The sequence below is a fragment of the Balaenoptera ricei genome, chromosome 16 (genome assembly GCF_028023285.1).
Source record: "Balaenoptera ricei isolate mBalRic1 chromosome 16, mBalRic1.hap2, whole genome shotgun sequence".
NCBI lineage: Eukaryota > Metazoa > Chordata > Mammalia > Artiodactyla > Balaenopteridae > Balaenoptera > Balaenoptera ricei.
Genome location: NC_082654.1, coordinates 39,596,246 through 39,620,984, shown reverse-complemented (window position 1 = coordinate 39,620,984; position 24,739 = coordinate 39,596,246). Strand labels below are relative to the sequence as shown.

General features: G+C 40.4%; 1 protein-coding gene across 17 annotated transcripts in view; it reads right to left on the bottom strand.

Annotated features, from left to right (window-relative positions):
• SGMS1 (sphingomyelin synthase 1) overlaps positions 1–24,739 on the bottom strand; it is a 304,020-nt gene that overhangs the window by 25,818 nt on the left and 253,463 nt on the right. For 16 of the 17 annotated variants that reach the window (XM_059899840.1, XM_059899841.1, XM_059899838.1 and 13 more), the window contains one exon: positions 11,391–12,241. In XM_059899840.1, the coding sequence (XP_059755823.1) occupies positions 11,391–12,031 (641 nt within the window). In that variant the 5' untranslated portion in view covers positions 12,032–12,241. Of the gene's footprint in view, positions 1–10,386; positions 10,434–11,390; positions 12,242–24,739 lie in introns of those variants that run through there. The other variant, XM_059899855.1, reaches the window with a different exon arrangement.

Sequence of the window (24,739 nt, the reverse complement as noted above, 5' to 3'; positions counted from 1 at the left end):
AACCGTTTTATCTTGCAGACATGAATTCCACTGCCCTGGGCAAAACGAGCCCCACTCATCGTTCCCTAAAACCCTAGTTTCTTGCTTTTGCCAGCAAATCTCTTTCCCTGGCCTCTCCTGTTACTCTATCCACCTACCTCAAATACCACGTCTGCATGAAGCCTCCTACATGTTCCCAACTGGGCAGAGCTACTTCATCCTCCAAAGCGCTTCAGAACTTGTTTTGTATTTTACGGTATTTTTAATAGTGAGATTGGCACCACCATTACCAACAGAGGCCCTCATTCCTTCTATGAGACGAAGCTCTGCAAGAAAGCTGCTCCTCACTTATGTTTTAGTCCCAGTGGGACTCGTGATGGTACCGGTAATATGGGCAACACCTGTGGTTCTGTGCTTTAGAGCTTCAGTTTTCACGCCCTCTGATAGTGCTTTCCTGCTTCTTCCCATAAATGTTTGTCCTTTAAACTCTTTAGGGCTTCCCTGGTGGCGCAGTGGTTGAGAATCTGCCTGCCAATGCAGGGGACACGGGTTCGAGCCCTGGTCTGGGAGGATCCCACGTGCCACGGAGCAACTGGGCCCGTGAGCCACAATTACTGAGCCTGTGCGTCTGGAGCCTGTGCTCCGCAACAAGAGAGGCCGCGATAGTGAGAGGCCCACGCACCGCGATGAAGAGTGGCCCCCGCTTGCCACAACTAGAGAAAGCCCTCGTACAGAAACGAAGACCCAACACAGCCATAAATAAAAATAAATAAATAAAATTAAAAAAAGAAAAAACTCTTTAATTTATCTGCCAGCATTAACCTCTGCTGATGCTCACCAATCCTTCACTTTGCATCGTTTCTGCACTTATATTTTAAGTGATGACACCTGCCAAGATGGCGACATTCATCCAAGTAAGGACTGTGAGTCCTAGCATCTTCCTCCCTTGCCTCCCCTGTCTCCTCATTGCTCTGTCTGGGCTTTCTACCCAGCACAGGAGTCTCAACTGCTCCAGATGGTGAATCATGAAAACCCAGGGCTTAATTCGGTACTTTAAGAAGGAAAATCCCAAGGAAAGCCTTGTAAAACAAAAAGGAAGGAATAAATGCTGTAGAGTAAACAGAAAAGTAAAAACATATGCTCTCCTGGGAGATCCAGGACTCCCCTAATATTTCCTGGGTGTGCACACAGGAGGATGGCAGTTTATGAATCAGGAGAATGAGATGGACCCATGTACCCAGCCCAGAAATGTGTCTGTACACGCACGGTGCCTCTTTGCCTTAAAAAAATCCAACTCAAAGAGATTTTTGCATCTTTGGTATTAATTATGTTAACCACATTCCTGTTTAGCATATACTGTTTTACAGAAGGAAAAAGTAAGATGTAAAGAGTTTAAGTACTAGCCTGGGGCCAGAGCGTCAGTCAATGAGACAGCCACAACAAAACCCAGGTCTCCAGATTTTCAATTAGCTGTTCTTTTCACTAATGAAATTGTCAAGTTAAAAGGAAAAAAAAAAAGGTAGTGGCTTAGTGGCTTATATTTTTTTCTAAGTCCCACGTAAAAGGTCTGCAATATAATGCGAGAGTTAAGTTCAGGAAATGAGCCATACTAGTTGAGGGAATTTGCAAAGAACAGATCATATTATAAAACTGTCCCCACTTAAGCCATCATTTTTAAAAAAATATTATTTCCTGGGTTAAATATAGATTGTAACATAAGGTAAAGAGAAAATGTTACGCTATAAGATATGAAAGACAACATCAATATGATCTACTTGAGTTATGAAGAATTAAAATCAAGTATCCTCTAGAAACTGCTGCATACATAAGTACCAAACAAAGAAGTTAATTTCTTGTTAGTATTTTAGGCTATTAACAAAAATAGTATGTGTGCATATATACATATGTGTGTGTATATATAATGCATATATGTATGTGTACACATAACACAAATACATATATGTGTACAGATCTTTCTTCATTCCTTCCCTTCATCAAAACTTACCTTGAATCACATTCTTAAGGCTTGTTCAGTCACAGCGGGCAGAACTCAACAATGAATGTTTGCTCTTAAGCTAAAGGATTACCCTTAAAAGTAACCTTTTCTTTTTAACAGGGGGTTGGATTCTAAAAACATAATAAGCACATACTTCACCAGCAATGGCTAACATTTACTGAATTCTAGGCACAGTAATCATCATAGTGCAATACTCAATTAATGTTAGCTGCTGCTATTATTATTTATTTATTCTCATAACAAATATATATATATGCTAGACATTATTCTGGGCACTGGGAAATACAATACAGCAGTGAACAAGATGGACAAAAAGCCTGCCCTGTGGTGCTTATATTCTAGGGGGAGGAGGCAGACAATAAACAAGATAGATGATATAGAGCATGTTAGGTAAGTGCTAAAGGGTATAGTTAAGCAAGAGTGTCACTGGAGGATGGGAGGTTACAATTTGGGGCTAAGTTGATCAGGGAAGGTGTCCCTGTATATGAGGGGGTTAACCATGAGGACATCTGGGGAAGAAGATTCCCAACAGAGGCTAGTATGTGTGGGTGTTGGCAGAGGGGTCAGGGAGCAGAGTGCATGAGGACACGAGGTCTGGAGGGACCTCCTTGGTCACCATAAGGACCTCTGACCTAAAAGCTGTATGAGGGGACTTGCCTGGTGGTGCAGTGGTTAAGAATCCACCTGCCAATGCAGGGGAAACAGGTTCGAGCCCTGATCTGGGAAGATCCCACATGCCGTGGAGCAACTAAGCCTGTGAGCCACAACTACTGAGCCTGCGCTCTAGAGCCCGCGAGCCACAACTAATGAGCCCACGTGCCACAACTACTGAAGCCCATGCGCCTAGAGCCCATGCTCCGCAACGAGAAGCCACGGCAACGAGAAGCCCGCGCATCACAACGAAGAGTAGCCCCCGCTCGCCGCAACTAGAGAAAGCCTGCGTGCAGCAACAGACCCAACGCAGCCAAAAATAAATAAATAAAAATAAATTTTAAAAAAAGTAAAACTGAAACTAATTATTAAAAAAATACAAAACTGTATGAGGTGGTAGAAGAGTGACATACACCAGCTTACTGTACAGTGACATTCTGTCTGCCGAGTTGACAAGTGACTTAAGGGAAACAAGAATGGAAACAGAGAGACCAGTAGGAAGCTCCTGCAACAACCCAGGTAAGAGATGACATTGGTTAGACCCAGGGCAACAACAGAGGTGGCGAGAAGTGGTGGGATTAACAGACCAGATGTGGGGTGGAAGCGAATACCAACAACAAAACCGAGGCGTTTGGCCTGAGAATGGGGCAGGACAGAGATGCCATTTACTAAGATGGGGATGGGGGTGGGGCAGGCTTGGGAACCAGGAGGACGCCAAGGACTCAGTTAAGTGCCTTATACACATTATCTCACTCCATCCACACAACAACGTTGAGATAAGACACTATTTTATTGTCCCCATTTTGTAGCGAGGAAACAACGCTACTACAAGTAGTTAAGTAATTTGACCAAATTCACCTCAGTTAGTAGATGGCTGTAGGGATAAGATGATCTCAAACCAGTAAGATTTACAGTATAACTGAATGCTTAACTACCATTACCATGATACAAACAGGTTGAGGGGGACATATGTGGTGACTTCTAAATAAGAGCATGAATACTTAGACAGACATCCCTGGCGGTTTTTTAAGAGAAGAGGGAAAGAGATGATCCCTGGGCACACTGTAAAATACAAGGCGAATGTGATACTACTTAAAAATACACACATATGTAGATTACACCTATATGAGCGTACAGAAAAATATGAAAAGGAATATGAAACCAGATGTTAGCATTATTTATCTCAGGCAACGTTAAGTAAATTTTTTTTCTTTTTGTTTACCTTCTAATTGGCCTACAGGCAAGATACATTACTTAGTTTTTCCTTTAGTGTCATAAATAAAAATTAACTCATGAAAACTAATTTATTGCACCAATGTATTATTATTTTTTCTTTTGCTTTCTCTCCCTTTTATCCTAAGTCTCAGTTTAAAAAGCCTCTTATAATATTTATGTTAACTTAAAACCTAAATTGCTGGAATTACTGAATTTAGTTTCCCTACAATTCCTAGGGTTTAGGCTAGTATTTAGGTCTTGAGACCTAAACTGGTAAAAATTAGAAGAGGTGAAAGCGGGTAAGACCATCTGTGAGCTAACAAAGTGAGAATGAGAAGTGAGGTAGAGCCTGGAACCGAATCTGGTGCCTAGAGTGACTGTCCTTCCCCGCTCCAAGGCGGGGGAGCAGAGGCCTGCAAAAGCCTAGGACGTCCAGATTACACGGGAAGATAATGGGACAGGGAAAGTCCCCAGGAAGGAAAACAGGATCTTAACCCCGGGCTCTGCCTCCCAGGGTCAGAATCAAGGGGAGTAAACTTGCTAGAAACAGCAAGAAAAAGTCTAAGGTTGGGTGCTCCTGGTCAGCAGTCTTCAGTGGAAAAGCGTAACTGCACGGAGGCAGAGGGCATTTCCCAGACCCATGGTGAGTAGGGCCCATGCGACACCACACCTAGGAGGTCACAGGACAGCAGTCAACGAGGACAGAACTCAGTACGCTTTCTACAAACTACTGTGGAACGGCAAGTTGGGACAGCTTTCAGGTTTGGCAGGTCCATCCTGGGGCAAGTATGAATGTCTCCTGGATGGTATATGACACATAAACCTTATTATCCAACACAGGACTGATCTGTTTTCATTCTATCTGTCCTCTGCATGTTGAATCTATGCTACTATATCTGCTTCGAAAACACATTTCCGGAGGACAGATGCCTATTATACCAGGACATGATGAGACTGGATTTATACTGAAAAGCCTTCAATCCTCAATATATTCTGTGTGGGATCTTGGGCAAGTCAACAGCTTTTCTGTGTCTCAGGTATCTTCACTGAGACAAGAGAACACACTGCTTAAAGAGTTGATTGGATGAAAGGACAGTGCATGTAGAAAAAAAATTCTCGCCACTCAAATGTTTGGAATCTGCCGTTTGAACAGGGCGATAATGATTTTTGACAACATGGATGAAAAGGAACAGAAGAAAACAGACTTTGAGTAAGTATATAATAGATGCAGGTACATGTGTAGAGAGAGAAGAAAGGAAGGGAAGGGACGATCCAAGAGCTCCTAACTTGCTTTATGGCTGGAGAGGAATATGACAGTCTATCAGCCAATTAAATAATGTGGTAGATGCCCCCAAAGCTGCAGTTAACATGAGGGAATTTTTGTCCTCATGAGTTTTATACTTTAGGATAGAGTCTGGACAACACTCACTTTAAAAACCTGAGATGTTACTGTGAAAACAAACAAGAATTCCCCAGGAGATAACCTCTATGTAGCTTTGTTTTGCTCCCTGCTACATCCCTAGCACCAGTCTTCAATAATTCTTGACAAATTACTAAATGTAAAGATGCCCTGAAGTTCCATTAGAGACCAGCCTAGCCTAGTGGTCCACAATGTACCGTTGATTTCTCATAAAGTGAAACAGCCTTGAAAAAAAGGCTCTTCTGGAACTTGGAAAATAAGCTCTATTGAAGGGACCTGCTTCATCTCAAACGCTCTACATCAACAGCTTTGAAGAACGTAACTTAGTCACAACCATCAGAGACTTAAAAACAATTGAAAAAATGTTGACAATGACTGTGGTCATAAACTACCTTGGGGATTAGAAGAGGAAAGAGATAAGTACTTTGATCCAATCAACTTAATGTGAAAAGAAACACTGATGGAATCAAACTGGGGTAAAATGAAAGATAAATGTTAGTGGAGAGTCTAGCCTGTTGAATAAGACACAAAAGAAACAAACAAAAAAAATCAAATTAGCACCTGACAGCAGCAGTTGCCAATCAGCACAAGGATTCTGTCCTTGGAAATTACATTCCATTCACAGGAGAGAGGCAAATGCTGTAGATAAACCTTCTTATGTTGGCAGACACCCTCCTAACAAATAAGGCCTCCAAACCCAGGGCATTTATCAAAGGAAAAAACACAAAATAAGTATTTTCCAAAGTGGTCTCCCAACATAAAAAACATACTGCTGCCAAACATCTAAAAATCCACTGCAGTACTCTCAGAATGTAATCGTGGGAAAGCCACACTGGAAAACTGTATCTGTTCTTTCCTTAGGGATCAAGGAAGCCCCCAGAAACAGTTCCGAATAGAGATGTCAAGTCTTAAGCAGGATCTGCCAACAGCACTTCCTTCTCTAGTTCCTTTCCTTTTGGCATGAGATCAGTTTTCAAAGAACCTACTTGGTGACCATTCTACCACTCCCTCCATAACTCTATACAACTGTTTATGCTAGAATATTCTACTCCATGTCCAAAATGCCTCAACCACAAAGCTCTTTCAACTCCACCCCACATCCCAACTATCCAATGGCTCCTTTTCTTTTTTCTTCAAATCTTTACACCACCAGTGGATCAATATATCCTGCAATATTTAATTCACCTTTTTATTATCTACCCTCACTCCCCAACTGACTTGTGCTACTCCTTTTAGGCAAATATCTGATCTAAAAGCAGCCATGACAGAAAACAAATATACATATCACCTGACTCTGCTCTGAAATAAAATATATTCAAGCAACGTTGTGAGAGCTCTCAAATTAGTGAATTCTATCTCAATCTATGGTTCATTCCTCATTAAATTTCATATAAAATTCAGAGATTCACAGAGAGACCCAAAAACCCTGTATGAGATACTGAACAGAAGTCAGCCCTGTGGCTATAAAAGATTAAGGAGCTCTAAATGTAACAGAAGCCATAGCTTCTAGGAAGTTTATCCCTTCCCCCCACCCCAGCACAAAATGTATTCATTGGCCAAACGTGAGTCATCACATTTGGGTCATCTTCCAACTGGACCATTTGTAATGGCATCCTAACACCCATCCCCCACCTTCCACTCTTGCTTCCCTATTCTCTAAACTGCAGCCAGAGGGCTTCTTTTAAAATACCAATCTGTTCACATCATTCTCCTCTAATGACACCATCACACTTGGAACAAAAATCCTGCCTCTTTTTCCACAGCCCAGGATGCCATCCACACCTCCCTGACCCCGTGTCACCCCTTCCTCCCAGCTCGCTTGGCCACACAGGCCCGTGGCTATTCCCCAGGTAAACCTCAGAGACTCTGTACTTGCTGTGTCTCCTGTCTTGACTGTTCCTGCCCCAAACACCTACTTGGTACACCCCCATTTGATTCGGGTGTCTGCTCAACTGTCACCTCATTAGAGGACTTTTCTGATCGCCCAATCTAAAATACCACCTCCTCCCCACTATCCCCAACACTTTCTAACCCTTTAGACTGCTTTATTTTTCTCCATTTCTCTTATCACTGCCTGGTATTATATATTCATTTGTTCACGACTGTTACACCCTGGTCAGAATACAAGCTCCGTGAGGACATCAGGGGCCTCTGCTCACTGCAGCACCCCCAGGGTCTACCACAGTGCCTGGCACACAGTACGTTCCCAGTGAATACAAGTTGAATGAATGAATGAATTATAAACGAGCACTTTCTATGTGCCAGACTCTGTATCAGGCAGTGGGATATAAAGATGAATGACAAAAAGGATCTGGTCTTTTCCTTTGGGGAACTTAAAAGTCTAGCAATGAAGGAGACACACACACAATGAATAGAATGGACTGTGATATGAGCTTGAAGTGTTCAAGGAAAACCGTGGAGTAGAGTAGCTAGAGATGAGGTCCAACAGCCTGGGGTCAGATTATGAAGGACCCTAGGCTTCAGGCTAAGGAACTGGGCCTCCATCTGAGCACCTGCTATTCATCACTAAGTAGGAATGGAAAGAGGTAATGAATCTGAAATTAGAATGGACAGAACTTAGTGACTATTTATATGAAAGGAACTGAGAAGTTCTAGGTTTCTAGGAAATGTCACTGCCCACGTAGGAGGAAGAAGAAGTTGAAAGCAAAAGACGACAAATCTGGTTTTAGAAAAGTTGAGTTTGAGGTACCTATGACCACCATACTAAGTCATAATGCTTTCTCGAGTGGCTAGAAAATCCTTGGCTTGGAAATTCTGCCACCCTGCTCCTTGGCCTTCTTCTCGGTGGGCGTTTACAACGTCCTAATAGCGCTGAGCCACCTGTATCACATTTGGGTGCCATCGTGGCAGCCACGATATAGCCATGCATGGAAAGTCCCTACCAAATCTGTCCGTTTAACGTATTCTTTAATCACACTTTCTTAAAACAAGGGATACCTGTTTTGCAGTGAAGTCTGACACAAATGCAGAGATTTCCCAGGAATTTTTCCTAGTCAGTGGCTTGAAAGTCCAATTCTAAATGGGGAGACAACATTATTTACAATTTTAAAAATCAAAAAGTTGTCAAGGACAGGTATTGTTGTTGCTTTCCAACTTCACGACGTTATGGAAGCCCCATGCGGACCTATGTATATATCAGCATATGTACATATAGACATGAGGGGGAGATGTTAAGAATGAAAGGAGGCAAAAAAAATTTAAGTACAAAAAGCAAAACTTATGTTTAACAGTAAAGGACAACTGTATACAGCATAAGGATAGAACCAAATGTCACAATGTCATAAATTCGGGCACCAATGTTTTCTAGCACCTTGAACATCTGGCTGAAGGGTTTGCTGTCGGGAGATACTGCTCAAATTCCGGCATATCATTTCTCAATAAGTCATCCTCTACAGTTTCAGCCCCTGATTCTTCTCTAAAAAGTAGAAGATAAAGAAGCAAGAAGGAATAGGATGATTTTTAAAGGCTCTAAGACTCTTAAAATCAAAGTAAAATTAAAATGTCCCTTTGGAAATTATTGACCAGGCAGGTTTAATTCCTAGGAGGTCTGGACATACTCCTAAGTAGCAAACCTCCTGGTGGAGGTTGGGGAGAGGGGTCAAGTGTCAGAAGAGTCAAGCACAAACAGAATGGTTATCACTTTTAAACAGAATATTCCATAACCAGAAGGATCCATTTCCCCAACATGCCTAATAATAAAACTGTTACACTGCCATAGCCAAATAACTAGAAACAAGGGGTCCCTCTGACTGTATGAAACAGTTTAGTCTTCTTTATGAAGGCCAGGGAAAGGGAGCTCATTAATACCCACTGCTTGGTATGTCGAGCTCTATCTTTCTTCCTACCTCTTCCATGTCTGGTGTGCCACACACACTGAAGACAGGTCTCAAGGACGGAGATGGGAAGCCAGAGATGCGTCCCATTAGCAGGACAAGGGTGGGGATGCCTAGGATTATCATGACAACAGTTGGGTTATCCTGCTGACGTGGAAACCAGAGAGAGGACCTTAAAGAATCCTTAGTTGGATGTACTCTGGATGAAAAATGCTCTGCAGTTAATAATACTCAGACATAACTGGCCCATTCAATAATGTTAGAATCAAATAAAACCGAGTTGTATAGAACAATAGAAATCATCCAGACTGAGAGGTCTTTATTTATCTGTGAGAAAAACAAGGCTCCTGAGATTTGCAGATTCATCCACACCACCCAGCATGTGAGGGCATGGCTGGGGCCGGAGCGCAGGCTGCCTGTGTCCTAGCCCTGGGTTAATTTTGCCCAAGGCGTGAGTCAACTGATTTATGGCTGTAGAACAATTTAAATACACAAATGACTACAGTACTAGCAATAAATACCGGTAAAACATGAAATTAGAAAGCTTAAAGAGAAACAGATCTGAGGAAAAGTCCCTGCTGAGAGAAATATAAATAGTAATATACTTTAAAGAAATTATCCCTATGGTTAGGACACTTCTTAGAACAAGAATAAAATTATTCAAAAGTCACAGTTCTGTGAGAGATTTGAACTTGCACATGTTATGTACAAGTACATAATGATATATTCTGGGGCAGTAAATTATTAGGTTGCATGTAAGAATTTTGACAAAAACCAGAAAACAAACTCATATAAACAAAACAACAAAAATCAGGAAGACCCCTGGAAACCTAATCTGAGTTGACCTTGCCTCTGAGGCGGCAAAACGTACGGGCATTGTTTTCTAATGAGCTTCTAGGGAAAAAAGCTTGAAAGTCAAAAGCAGAACTGAAGTTTGACAGCCCGAACAATGTAATTAATAAATTTTGAGCATCTCATATTTCTAAGGCCTATTCTTATCTACTTAGCCTCTTAAAACTAAAGCAGACAAAAAACAGTCTTCCACCAAATCAAATGCATCCCAGGCCATTGCTCCTATTTCAAATTTAGCTTAAACTCCAGGATTGCCAAACCAGCCCCCAAATAAAAACTGGCCACTTAAATTACTTCCTTTATACAAGGTTAAGATAGTCCTTTCCTGGCAAAGAGCCAGGAATTGCTTCTACTTCCACTTGTAGATACATAATTTATAAGGTAAAAAAAACACAGACCTTATGAAACGTACCAGGAAAAAACTCATCATTTCCGTTAAAGTTCAACATAAATTCTCAGTCTGCATTTTGTTTTCTTGATTTAAGATGATCTCCTTAATATTCAACCATACTGTGGGTCATGAGACACAGTCCACCAGAGAGAAACTCAGATCCTTAGCAAACCAATTTCCAATTCCCATGCCTGGAAGCCATAAAGATGTTCCGCTAATGGAAAAAATCAGACACCAAAGATGAGGGCAATGTAGGTGTTTAGTTCGCTACAGGCAACCCAAGCAAACAGCTTGTCTGCATTGAGTTTAGAGCTTGGGACATGAAAGCCACTTTGGATCCACCTGAAACTGAAAGGAGATACCTGTTTAAAAACCCTGAGAAACTTGAATGGAATACTGCTTTAAATGCCACACATTCTATAAAAGGTGGAAAGCCATGTAGCTTCATCCACATCCCACCTAAAGTCATTGCCTGTGCGTACCATTCTCCCACTAGTCCAAGCCACTCTGGACTAGCTGTTCGGAATTCTTTGTGTGAAACATCTTTAAATACATATTGCTAAGTTCTAGATGTCTGACTCTGTGTGGGAAAAGCTACACAGCCACTCATGGCCCATAGGCCAACTTTCGACAACTGATTTGATGGGTTAAAAACACCAAGACTGGGTAGTTTTTCTGTGGTTCAATAGCCTGTACTCTCTGAAGATGTCTGAGGGTTTTCTTTCCTGTGAAGTGAAAATAGAAAAACCTCATCTCTAACAATTCTACTCATCATTCTGCATGAATCTTGTACAAAACAGGCAACAAGCACAGAACTTTCTTAAAGTTGCCAGAGCTTTAGTTGGTTCAACAGAATATGTGGTTTAAAAAAAAAAAAAAAAAAAAAAAAAAGGAGAGAGAAATGTGCTTTGATTCCTACTGCTTGATAAATTTCATTTCCCAATAATGAATATTAAACATCTGCAGTGAGAAACCCCAATCACTGAATCCGCAAGCTTTTGCTTTACTTACTTGTATTTTAAGAGCAGCCACTGAATTAACCAGAGTCCTACAAGGATCATGCCATTAATTTCACAAATAGAAAAGGCCCACTGCACCCGGTTAAAATGGTCAAAAAACGTGTCCGGTAGTGGAGGCTGCACCTCCTTAGGAGGTACTCGTTCATGGACGACCGAGATCATCACTGTGGTGAGAACAAAGCAGGAAAGTGCATAAAGAAAGGCCAGGAAAGTCTTGCCCCACTCCATGGGGTACTGGGAGCGCTCTGGTTCTGGCATGGGGATCTTTATCATCTCCTTCCTATACCCATTTGGCATCCCGTTGGGTTTGACCTTGATGCTGAAGCTGCCGTCAGGGGCGAGGATGTCTGTGCCAATGCAGAGGTGCCCATTGGCGTGGCCGTTCTTGTGTGCTTCCAAGTGGTGCTCCATCTTCAGGGTCTCTATCATGTGCAAGAGCCGCTGCCCACTGTCGGAGGAGACTCGGCACAGGGGGGGTTTTGTGAAGTCCTCCTGGGTTAGGTTGATCAAGTCGCGGCCTGTGAAATGTTCCAGAGGCTCACAGTATTCTGGCATAGCATTCTCCTGCAGCCAGTCTGCCACCTTCTTGGGTGACCAATAAACCACTTCCTTCATTGTACTGGCAGACAGCATGCGGCCCCCCGCTTGCTCCCGGCAGGTCAGCAGTCACCGTTCCTGCAGGGCAGGACACTGTGCCTCCGTGGTGCACTCATCCTGTCAGGCCTCATGACAGACTTGTGTGGCGAGGTGGTCAGGGCAGTTTTTAAACACTTCATGTAGCTGTTCGGGGTTCTTGAGTGCTTGAGCATTAATTCACCTCATTTTTGAACAAGATTCTTCCTTCTGTGGAGGCAAGAGAAAAAGTCAAGACACTGGGACTCGAAAATCAATCCCCTCAAAATGCAAAACCTTAACATGCATAAGGAAAATGGAAAATCAGTTACTGGTAAAGTCCATAGTTTTCAAACATGTATTAGTTTAAGGGACCACTGATTCCCTGGTTGGTCTTCCCTAAAAGAGCATTAAATTGGACCTGAGATGGATCAAGTCAAAGGCAGTGGTAGATTTGCTAAGAAATAATTCGACAGTGCTTTAGACATTGCTCAGTACTGATCAGTGATTCTTTTTGTGCTTATTACATGGTTCCTGAGATCATCTGAAAGAAAGTATCAAATCTGCTTAATCTACCACTCTATCTGGTGAAGAAATGTTTTAAAATGTATAGAACGCACACAACTTAATAGATATCATAAAAGAGAATCACAGAAATGTTGAGCTTCAGGATCATCTGGTCCAACAATTTTATACTCTTCTATAAAAAATCAGTGAGTTCCTTCTTCCAAATGTGCTTGGACCCCAAATCTATAAAAGAGTTACAAATGTAGATGCCTAGGTTGAAACAGATGGAATGAAGGGTCAGGGTCCTCCTTGCTCTGATGATATCTTTACTCCCAGTCTCCAGGAAGTTTCGTGGGATACCATAGTTTCAAAATCAGTGCTCTGAACCAACTCCCTCACTTACGCGCGAGGAAACTGAGTACCAGAAGGTCAAGGAACCTGCTCGTGGTCAAGTGACAGCTTGCATAAAAGAGCTACAAGTTTCCAAGTCCTGGTTTACTATATTTATTTATTAAAATACTTAACCAGTGATGTGGCAGTAACCAAGATGCACATCTGGAGGGGAGATTCAAAAGCAGAATTCAAAGTTTTATAAATTTATTTATGTATAAATATATGTATAAAAGTGAATATATATTATATATACATATATTTAACCACAATTATGGTTAATGAACATAACATTGCATAAAATAATGGGAAAGAAATATATCACATACTGACTGAAGTTCTACTTGATGATGGGCCTGGGGACATTTTCTACTTCTCTCCCACCTACTTTTCTTTAATAAGCATGTATTAATTTTGTAATAATCATTTAAAATTAAAAAAAAAAAGAAAAGTTAAAAATAAAAGACCTAGCTCTATAACAAAGCATCATGGTTAATGAAACATGGCCTTTGGCAAAAGACAGACCATAGTTTGACTTTCAGCATCTCCGTGCATAACCTACTACTTGAACTTCAGTTTATTAATCTGTAAAATGGACATAATCAAATATCTCCTTCACAGGGTTGTTGTCAGTACTTTAAACACCGTATGCGAAAGTTGATGACACACAACCTAGCACTAAAAAGGGTCTGCTTTTTTGTTTCTGTTTTTGTTTTCTAGGGCTGAGTAGCATTCCACTGTAAATATATACACTACATCTTCTTTAGCCATTCATCCATGGATGCACACAGGTTATTTCCATATCTTGGGTATTGTAAATAATGCTGCAATGAACAAAGGGGTATATATGCCTTTTTGAATTAGTGTTTTCCTGTTCTTCAGATAAATACCCAGAAGTGGAATAGGTGGATCACATGGTAGTTCTCTTTCAATTTTTTGGGAACCCTTATACTGGTTTCCATAGTGGCTGCATCAATTTACACTCCCACCAACAGTGTACACTTGCCATTTGTGACAACATGGATGGACCTAGAGGGTATTATGCTAAGTGAAATAAGTCATATGATATCACTTATATGTGGAATCCAAAAAAAAAAAAAAAAAAGAACCAAACCAAACCAAACCAAAACTTACAGATACAGAGAAGACATTGGTGGTTAGCAGAGGAGAGGAGGGTTGGAGGTGAGCAAAATCAGTGAAAGAGGAGTCTTATATGGTGACGGATGGCAACTAGACTTGTGGTGATCACTTTGTAGGGTACACACATATCAAATTATTGCAGAATATAAAACTAATGTTATTTGTCAATTACGCCTCAGTAAAAAAAGGTAGGGTCTTTTTATCTTTCTCAAATTTTCTATCGTATCCAGTAGTTAACTGTCCGCTATAGCTCATGATGAAAAGACACTCTCCAATAGTGGGCTAACTTTTTTTTTATGTCAAAAGAATGTTGTGTTGGGACTTCCCTGGCAGTCTGGTGGTTAAGACTCTGCACTTCCAATGCAGGGGGCATGGGTTTGATCCCTGGTCGGGGCACTAAGATCCCACATGCCTCAGGGCGTGCCCAAAAAATAAAAAACAAAATAAAATTAAATAATGTTGTGTTAACTGCAAAAAAACCTGCACAGGTTTGTAGGTTTAAGAGATAGAAATCAGTGATGACAGTGTTTCCTAAGTATGCTTTGTGGAATAACAATCTGATAAAAGGCTCCATGCTTCAAAAAAAAAATTCAAATGAGCCTAGGAACTGCATACCGTAATCCTTCCTAGGGCCAGCAGTACACATTAGCATGTTAGAAGCTCCTGGAAATCCTCCAGTAAAGAAACTCTACCAGGATTTCTTAAACTGACTTCATCAAGGCTGTCCTGCTCTCCACCCCTTTTTCTCCTTAGTAACTATGAACTCCCTATGGAAACACTGGGAGGTACTGGCACAAAGAGGACCTGAACTCAGGTCTTCTGATTTCAAAGTCCAAACTTGTCCCTACTGAACCCCCAAATCTGACTCTGGAATGAAAATGGACAATATGTCCAACTTCCAACTTCCCAGACCAAATAACAATCAACCAAATGGCAGCAAAGCTTAAAAGCTATTCCAGACCTTGCAAAAGAGTTGGGCATTCTCTCTTCTGAACATCTACAGTGCTGTGCACCTTCCTGACATATTCCCTTGTGGTCAAGTGTCTGTCTAGACTGTCCCAGGGGGCTATGAGTGACCGTGGAAGGGCTACAATCTTTAAGCATCCATGTATCTTACCTTCCCAGGGCCCAAAAGGTGCTCAATCAGTATCTACTCAATATCTAAGGGAATGTCCTTTATAACTAGCAACATGTAGATGGTTTAATGGAAAGTAAAACTACTGAAAATGCCATTGATACTGAAAATTGCTTTCAAACAACTTGAATGGTCAAGGAGAATAAGATGGGCATCCTCCAGAAAGAAATATGAAACCAAAGTGAATCTCTGGCCACTTAAAAACCACTGCAGAGGGGCTTCAATCATCACTACTACTACCTAGAGTGACAAGAAGACACCCACCAAATGGGAGTCCTGGCAGAAGGTCCTGTACGAAAGGGAATCTCTTGGCATCAGACCCCAAACCGCTCTCCAAATATTCCTCAGCAGAATTAGGATAAGAGCCGAGGGAACGCTCAACAGCTTGAAGTGGTTATGAGAACTCTAAAGAAAAATCCTCGATTGAATGTTCAGGCCCAAGGAAATGAACATGGGCTTTTCATATAGGTTCTTCACTTCTCCCCTTGCCTGATTGATGCAGGAAGTCTACCAGGAGGGGAAAACCCCTCAGAACCACAAAGAACAGACCAAGGCCAAGGTACTATTTCACTTCTCTTTGATGAGGAAACAGTCAGATAATCTCCTCTTCAGACACAATCATCTTCAAAATAGAAAAATATCAAATGGTAGGAGACCATATAGGGCCATGAGACACACACACGCACGTGCACACACTCTCTCTCTCTGGCATTGCAAGCTTCTATCCAAATGAAGGAACACTAATCTTGCAAAAAGCAAGTCCGTCAGGCAGTCTGAGACAGCCAGTAGAATTCTTAAGAGACAGCAAGATAAACCAATAGCTTCCATTAATTGACTAGGACAAAAAACTGTTCACTCCTTAAGACAGTTCGTATGATTCCCCCCAATTTGGAATGCTCCTTCGAATCCTCTTCAACAAGTTCCAGATTCTTCCCTTAGCCTTTAAGGTCCTTTTCTGCAAAGCCTTTCCTGGCCACTCCTTCACAATCTTTCCCCCCTCTCTGAATTCCTACGTCACTGATATCTGTGCCACAAAATATCATTTCACTGTCTTGTGTGCACGATGTGGTAGAAAGAGCACCAGCTGTGTGAGGCAGGGAGCCTGCAGTTGAGACCCAACTCAGCTACGTCTCTTCTTGACAAAATCCTTTAACCTCTTCAAGCTCAGATTCCTCTGGAAAATGGGATTAACAACTACCTTACCTACCTTCACACAGGCTGCTACTGCTGTGACCAGCATGTAAAAGGAATGAAAGCTATGAATTACTCCAAGAAATACGTCTTGCTCTTTTTGTAATATCCTGCTTCCTTTCTATTTGCCCAACAGGGCCCATAGTGACATTTCATAACTATTTAATGAAGCTGCCACTTCCAAATGGCATTTTTAAAAGCCCAAATCATTCGGACACACATGAGGAAACACATCTTTCAGAATTTCATGAGAAAAGAAAATTTATATTTCAAGCAAGATTTGAAGCTTGAAAATCAAGGCAAACACGTAGTTTTCCTGCAGCTGATGCTGAAATCACGTGATAAGGAAAAAACTCATTTCTATGGAAGTATCTATTGGGCAGCTACTCAGTACTTCAAAGGCCACAGCTAAAAGATGAGGACTTACTCACTGACCCCAGAGCCTGGCTGTAGGAGGAGAGGTGAGGCAGTGACTGTCCCCTGGACCCATACACTCAACTTAGAACATATTGTGGTGTTTCTGAGAAGGGAAAGGCAAACTGCTTTCATACCTAGACCCGGAACACTGTACATTAGGCTGGACTCAGAAAACAACTACTACCACCATCATCCAGAAAAGCCACCCTGAATCCATTACTGGGAGAAAGTTAAGAAATAACATAGTGCTCAAATCATTAGACTCAGTTCTCAGAACTGGGAAGATGTAATAGAAGAAAAAAAGCTGTACATAAACTCTTTATTCCAAAACACTACAGAATTTGAGAGACGGAAGAGGTGCTGGAACTCTCATGCATCTGTAACTTTTGGACATAAGTAAACTACAGTCCAGGGAGATGGTGATTTGTCTAAAATCTCATACATAGCAAAGAGTCAGTCCTGGGTCTAGGCAGAGACTCAAGATGCTTTTCAGGGCTTTCCCACTATAAATAGTCAATTGTCTCACAGATTTGAGAATGTATGAAAGATAATCTGAAAAGTCTTTTTAAAACTTATGGAGTCCTAGAAGATAAAGGGCAGGAAGAACACTTCATTATATATTCTAAACTCACCAAGGTTTTAACTAAATAAAAAATAAATCTGTGAATACAATTCAGCTCCAATTCTTAAAATAGGTATTTTAGGCTTTAATATTTAAAAAGGCATTAGATAATATTCCACCACACACTATAACCTCTTTATAAATAATCATCAAAGCCAGACATCTAAAAAAAGAAAAAATAAGTTAAAGCAATTATCCTGGTACTGAAAAAAAAACATTAACCAGCAAAATCACTAAATAACTCATTTATGAACATTTATCCTTATTCAAAAAGAATCTATTATATTATCTTGTTACCTGACATTGTCTAGGAACAAGACATTGTTGCATTAACAAAAAGCAACCTTATGAATTACATACTGAACACAATTTTTCAAAACTTAGAATACCACAAAATACACAGTACAACTATCCACACAGAAAATGCTCAGAAAATCTGAGTTTTAATGCTTATTCTGGCATTAACTTGTACTCCAATATCAGGGCCTCAATTTCCTATACTGGAATAGTTCATTCCATTTGCTTGTTCCATTAATTAAGTGAATTCACATGTACCTGATAGTGGTTTGGATAACATAAAGCAATACATTAAAACGTAAGAAATGATTATAGTGAATATAATTTATTCTCCTCTGAAGATTCAATGAACTTCTAAAACAAAGGCCATGAAATTAAGAATTGAATTTTCATGCTTTTTTTAAGGCACGATGGACCCAAGACTGAACAAACATAGATGGCATATCAGTGAAGAAACTATGGAGAAGTTCCAGATGTTTCTAAATGCTGATAATGGCAAATGAAAGTAGGAAGCAGTACATAGCGTAAATGCCAAGTAAACTTCCCGCTCCACGCTCCATGTATCAAATCTCTAAGAACAAAAGCAATGTGGGGCACACACATGATTTTACTCTACGAGCTTATATAATCAACTTCATGCAATATCAAAATTTGGTGAGCACGTAATATTTAGCTCAGACTTTATAACATGAAAGTACCTGTGGGTACTTTGTTAAAGAGAAATACAAATCAAGAATTGATATTATGGGGCTTCCCTGGTGGCGCAGTGGTTAAGAATCCGCCTGCCAATGCAGGGGACACAGGTTTGTGCCCTGGTCCGGGAAGATCCCACATGCCACGGAGCAACTAAGCCTGTGCGCCACAACTACTGAGCCTGCGCCCTAGAGCACGCAAGCCACAACTGCTGAGCCCGCGTGCTGCAACTACTGAAACCCACGCACCTAGAGCCCGTGCTCCACAACAAGAGAAGCCACTGCAATGAGAAGCCCGCGCACCATAACGAAGAGTAGCCCCTGCTCGCCACAACTAGAGAAAGTCCGCACGCAGCAACAAAGACCCAACGCAGCCCCCCAAAATAAATAAATAAAATAAAGAAATAGAAAGAAAAAAAAAAAGAATTGATACTATTTTATTCTGAAACAGACGAACTGCCTTTTTGTAAACGCTTCAAGTCCAGATAAAGGTCTTTACATCTACTAGAACTTTCCATAAAAGTCAACAGTAACCTAATGGACCTTTTAGGGCAATGCGGCCCACTGAAAAACTCATGAGGTAGGTGTTAAGCCTTCTCTGACTCAATCTGGATAGCTCCTGAATGCTTTTCTCCAAACCAATCTAATTAGCTGTAAAATTTTTTGGTTGTTATTTAACAAGTAAAGAATTAACTTAAATAGGCAGAATTCATAAAATTGTATTTATCTGAAGAAGAAAAAATGGCTAGAATAACAACCACACAGTTTCAATCTATTCTTGAGGAGATTTTAGATGACTTTTGATGCTTTAACCTTTAAATCGTAATTTCTTTTAAGTCGCTATTACGTGCAGTATTCACAATTCCATAGTCAACTCTGGTTAGCAAACCATCCCTTTTGAAATGGCTCCTTGAACTAAGTATATGCTGGCCTATTTGGCTGAGATGCAAGAAAGAAGAGCTTGCTGAAGTAAACATATTTGCCTCTTGGTCCACTTAAACTGTTAGAAGAGCCTCATATGGACATCTTTGGGTCTCCTCTCTGCCTTATTTAATGATGTTTAATATTTTGATTCTGCAATATCTGAAATGTATTCTTTCTCTGCAGTTGCCCTATAATTAACCCAACTGATAGCCTCCCTTTTTGTATCTCCCTCCCTAATGACCCATTCCAATGTAGGAGCCCTCAGTGTTCCAGAGGGAAAGATGATTTTTGGCTGACAAAGGTAGTATATATAACACAATGACAAGAAACCAGCCATGTCAAGTGTATGCTATAAATCATGATTCCAGTGGTTCTCTGACAGTGTGAAATACAAAACCGTTTCATCCATTTCTTGGAAAGTCCTACCACCAGCAAGACTAGCTCATTCCATTTCCTATACACCAGGCCTCCGTTTGGGTCTTCCCTGATGGAACGTAAACATTTAGTAACAGAAAATTCAAAGAATCATTTATTGTGGCAAAAATTAGAAACAACCTAAAACTGAGAATTAAATACATCATGATATAACAGAATACTAAGCCTCCATTAAAGACTAGACTATACTTCTATATTTATTGTGATACATATTTATATATATATGTGTATATATAGTTTTGTCAAACAGGTTACAAAAGAGAATGATACCATTTTTGGAAACACACATGTATCGCGAACATCCATAGGAAAAAAGTCTAGAAGGTGTATATCACCTTTGAACTGTTACCTTTGGGTGATAAAATTATGAAATAATTTTTGGCTTTATTTTTTCCAGTGTTTTCTAATTTCTCTGATAAAGACATATTACTTGTGTTTAGAAAAGAAAAACGATGTTTTTCTTTCAAGCATATTCTATGCTTTTAAACACGTAGGCTGCATTGTAAAATTAAAAATAGATGTTTCCTACATTTGCTTTCTTTAAAAATATGAAATGGGCTTGCAGATTTCTCTAAATAACTGGAACTTTTGCCCTCTGTGTATAATTAGGTTCCAAAACCATCATATTCACCAAACATAATGGTCTCAGGATAAGAGCCAAACCACCCACAAAGATGAAGCTGAAATCTGAACTTAAGTGCGTAAAGAAATTCCAGTCTCAGATATTTCCCATCATTCCAGAGAGAAACAACAACAAACCATCAGAATGACAACTCTTCTATCATCTAGATTTTCTTCAGTATCCATCTATCCAGTCTACTGCCAAATGTAAAAACCATTTGAAAACTCTGCCTTGTTGTCATTAGAGTAAGGAAAACTTTGCATAACTCTAATGACAACTAATCACTATAGTTTTCCCCTGGGGTTTCATTCTTAGAACCCAATTACCAAAACTCTGAAGAGATATGAACTGCCTCTCTAGGTCTGAAACCAGCAGGTCTGTTTTATAATATTCATCAAGTTAATCTGTAGTCCCGGGACAAAGACTCAATCTGGCAACTCAAGCATGTTAGGACATAATCAACGTTTCCAAATTCCATCGGCTCTCACATCCAGAAGCCTGGGAAAGGCGAACACAGGCTCTTATTTCCATCACACCTCATGCCATTCCTTTCCTTTATTCCTATTCCTCTTTTTTAAAATAAAAGCTAAAACCCTTCCACTTTACTGCTTGTTCAGCTGGAATTAAAAAGACTGCACGTACCTCTGAATCTATCATAAATGTAAATCAGGGCTATGAAAAAAGTCACTGGCTTAAGAAAAAAGATGAAGCCATGTTTTCCCATCCTGTGTTTTTAAGAAACTTCAAGAAATTAATGTAAATTACAAAAGAGAAGTAAATGCAATATAGCCCCTTAGAGACTCTTCAATAAGCAAGAGTTCACAGGTTTCCCATGGAAAAAGTAACCTCAGTTAAGAATGAACAAGTAATTGAAAGGTATAAACCATATGAGGAAATAATCCACTAAGAGGTAAAGCTAGCAGGTGTGACAAACAGGAAGTTTACCAAACCATGAACTTGAGAAAACAAAGTAAGTTTGAAGAGTGGTAAAGTGAGCATACTAATGATATAAAAGAAAGAATTAACACATTAATAAAAGAATAAGACACGGTAGGGGGAAAAAAAAAAAAAAAAAAAAAAAGACAGGTGTTTTAAAGAAAATACAGGAAAATCCCAGGTTGTCTCCTTGGCCTGCGGTGGGCTGATACCTCAGGATGAAAGGGAGAGCAAAAGGTTAAAGGGAGGTCATAAGAGGAAGGGAAATCAGCAAATATATAAAGTATATGTTTAAAGGCAATTGACAGGTTTTCTCAAATCCCCCAAACTCAAGCAATCCAGCATCCACAGAGTCTTTTTGCAGGGAGAAAAGGAGGGGAAAATGGAATCCACTCTATCAAAAGACAAATCTTATTTTAAAAAAGATGTCTAACTAAACATGTGCATTAGTTTCCATCGCCTCTTAAAACTCTCCTCAAATGATAATATAGGGATGAAAAAGAAAAGAGAAAAAAAAGCAAAGAGAACAAAAGAGACAACTAGTTTAGGAGGCTGGGAAGCAGATGGGCTAGTGGCAACTGACAGCAATCCCAAGAAAACAGAACCCTAAGCCAGGAAGGAGGAAAAATGAAAAGCAAACCGTGTAACAGAGGCCTTAAAAGAATGAGGAATTGGAGGTGCAGATAACTTGCAAAATGGGGGTGAAGGTGGAGCTGAAAATAGGACTGGTCGAAAGACCATTTCAAAAGTTACCTTTAGATTCTCACTTTGCACAGTGGAACAACTAGCTGTCCTCCACACCAGAGAAGACTGAAAGTTTATTGTCTGGAAAAGGGAAATGAGAGTTGCTAGAACAGGGGACAGGAACACAGTTCAAAGTAGGACCATCATCCTAACTACAATGGATTAAGTAAAAGTTGCAAACAGATGTTAAGTCAGACCTGCCCTAGCCCTTTACCTTATTAGACACCCAGAATACTGGGAGCCAGGATGAAAACTTCCAGGCAGATCTTTTTTTTTTTTCCCCTGGGATCTCCAGACATTTTAAGAGAAAAGAGCACTGATCGTCTTGCACTGAAATCCATGCAAACAAGCTCCACTCATGCAAAGTGCTTTCAGACAGCATTTTTAAGTGCCTTCTTTAAAATAAGAATGGACGTCCCCCCCCCACGCCAAAATTAACAGACATTTGAAGAAACTCTAATAAATATGAAAGCCAGAGCTTAAAACAAAAAAGAACCTGGAAGAAGAAACTAAGTAGGGAAATTATAATGTTAAGAAAAACTATTATTAACATTCTCAAAGATATTGAACAAGAACAAAATGGTACCAAAAAAAAATATTCAGAGAATTTTTAAAAGAAACGTCTTGGAAATTCATGGTAATCAGAAAATAAAGTTGGAAAAAAAATCTCAGAAAGTAGAACAAGACAGAAAGACGGAAAATTGAGAGAAAAGGTAAGAGCACTAAAAAAGTCATCTAGAAAATTCAATATGTGATTAGTAGGAGCTCAAGAAAGAGCACAGGAAAAAACAGGAAAGTTATAATCAAAGAAAGCATTCAAGAAAGTTTTTCAGCACTCAAGGGGATATGAATTGCTATACTCAGAGAGTTCATCACATATTCAAGAACAATGACTGAAAATACATTTGTTATCATTATTCTGTACTAACTTATTTTTTTAAAGGAAAGGAGACCCTGCAGAATGCTCTAGCCCCATCCTGCTTTTCACCATCCTGGCTATGCTTTCCTCCATCTTACCTCAAACCACAGCTGCCAGTCTCCATCTCTGACCTTCCTTACTGGTATTTCTGTCCCTGACCACACGGACCACTGCAGGCTTAAAGCACAAAGCCACTGTTTTGGTATTGAAGGGTAGCAGAATATGCTACTTTGGCATAAGGATTCTTTTGAGCTGAAGGCAACTGAGAAATGAAACCAAGCAGGATGCTGTGGGGCCCTCCCAGGCAGCAAAGCCTTTCCGTGTCCCCTTCTTGTTTGTAGGAAAGCTTCCTGGACCTTCTCTGAGCTCCAAAGGGCAGATTCAAACAGTTACTAATTAGGGGAGTGAGGGAATACAGAAAGAAACAACAGTGCAGGATGGGGCAGGGTCCTGGTTCCTCCTCAGGGGATGTGCATAATACTTTGATACATACCTCTGAGTTCTTCTGCAGGAACTAGGGCCCTCGTGGTGGACCCCTGACTGGCTGGAACCAGAAGGCTGATGATTGAGATTCCTGGAACAGCTCCCTGTTAGCTCACCACCAACCAGTCAGAGGAGGGTTACACGCCCTGCAGTGCCCCCCCAACACCAATTTTGCCTATAAAAACTCTTCCCCGAGAAGAGGAGTTCAGGCTTTTTGAGCACGAGCCACCCGTTCTCCTTGCTTTTGCCCTGCAATAAATCTTTCTGTGCTCCACGCTCCAATGTTTTGGTTTGGCCTCACTGTGCATTGGGCATACAAACTATTCTATTCAACAAAAGAAGCAGATACGGGAAAAGCTCTCTGCTCTCCCCTTATTTGCCCAAAAGTAGGACATAAGTTTGTAAAAGTATTCCCTCTCCCTGCTCTACCAGGAAGGACAGAAGTTAATCACTGGAGACAACCTTAAGAGTCTAAAAACTTAACAGCCCAGAGATGGCACTGGGGGAATCTATATAACAAACCTTGGTAACACTAGACCTTCTCTACCATTAGTTTTCCGACATATTTGCCTTCTCACGTTTGCTTCCCCTAGAAGCTCCAAGTCCTTTTCCTTTGTCTCGTCACTACTCTAAAAATTTGTTGTTCTTTTGTTAAGACGCTATATAAACTCAAGTTCTTACCACCCTTTTGAGTTACTCATGGCTAGTGTTCCCATGTGCATACGCCACAAGCATTAATAAATTTGCTTACTTTTCTCTTGTTAATCTGTCTTCTGTCAGTCTAACTTGTGGGGCCCCTGCCAGAGACCTAACATGGGTGGAGAAGGAAGATTCTTCCCCTCCTTACAATATCTAAATGTAGAAGTTTTAGTCACACTATTGTAATAGGCAATGGTACCTCTTTAATACTAAAGAAATGATGAGAATAACAGTACCATAAAATTTAGATACATTTTGTAAACAGTAACCATAATCCCACATTTTCTAAGGCAGTTCAGGTTTCAAATATATTTTTCTCGTCTCATACACCATCAAAATGTCTTAGAAGGTTTAACATTTCAGTTTCTAAATTCCCTCCCAGAATGCTTCCACTACCTAGAAATTGTTAGAGATTTTAGTTAGATGTGTGCTGATGATTTTACTCAGAAGCATCACTACTTTTAATAATCTATGGACTTTGGAAGACCGATTGGGGCCCTAATCACCACACATAATAATAAAACACAACTAATTTAAAGTACAACTTTGGTGTTTAAATTGGGACCACCTAGTGTT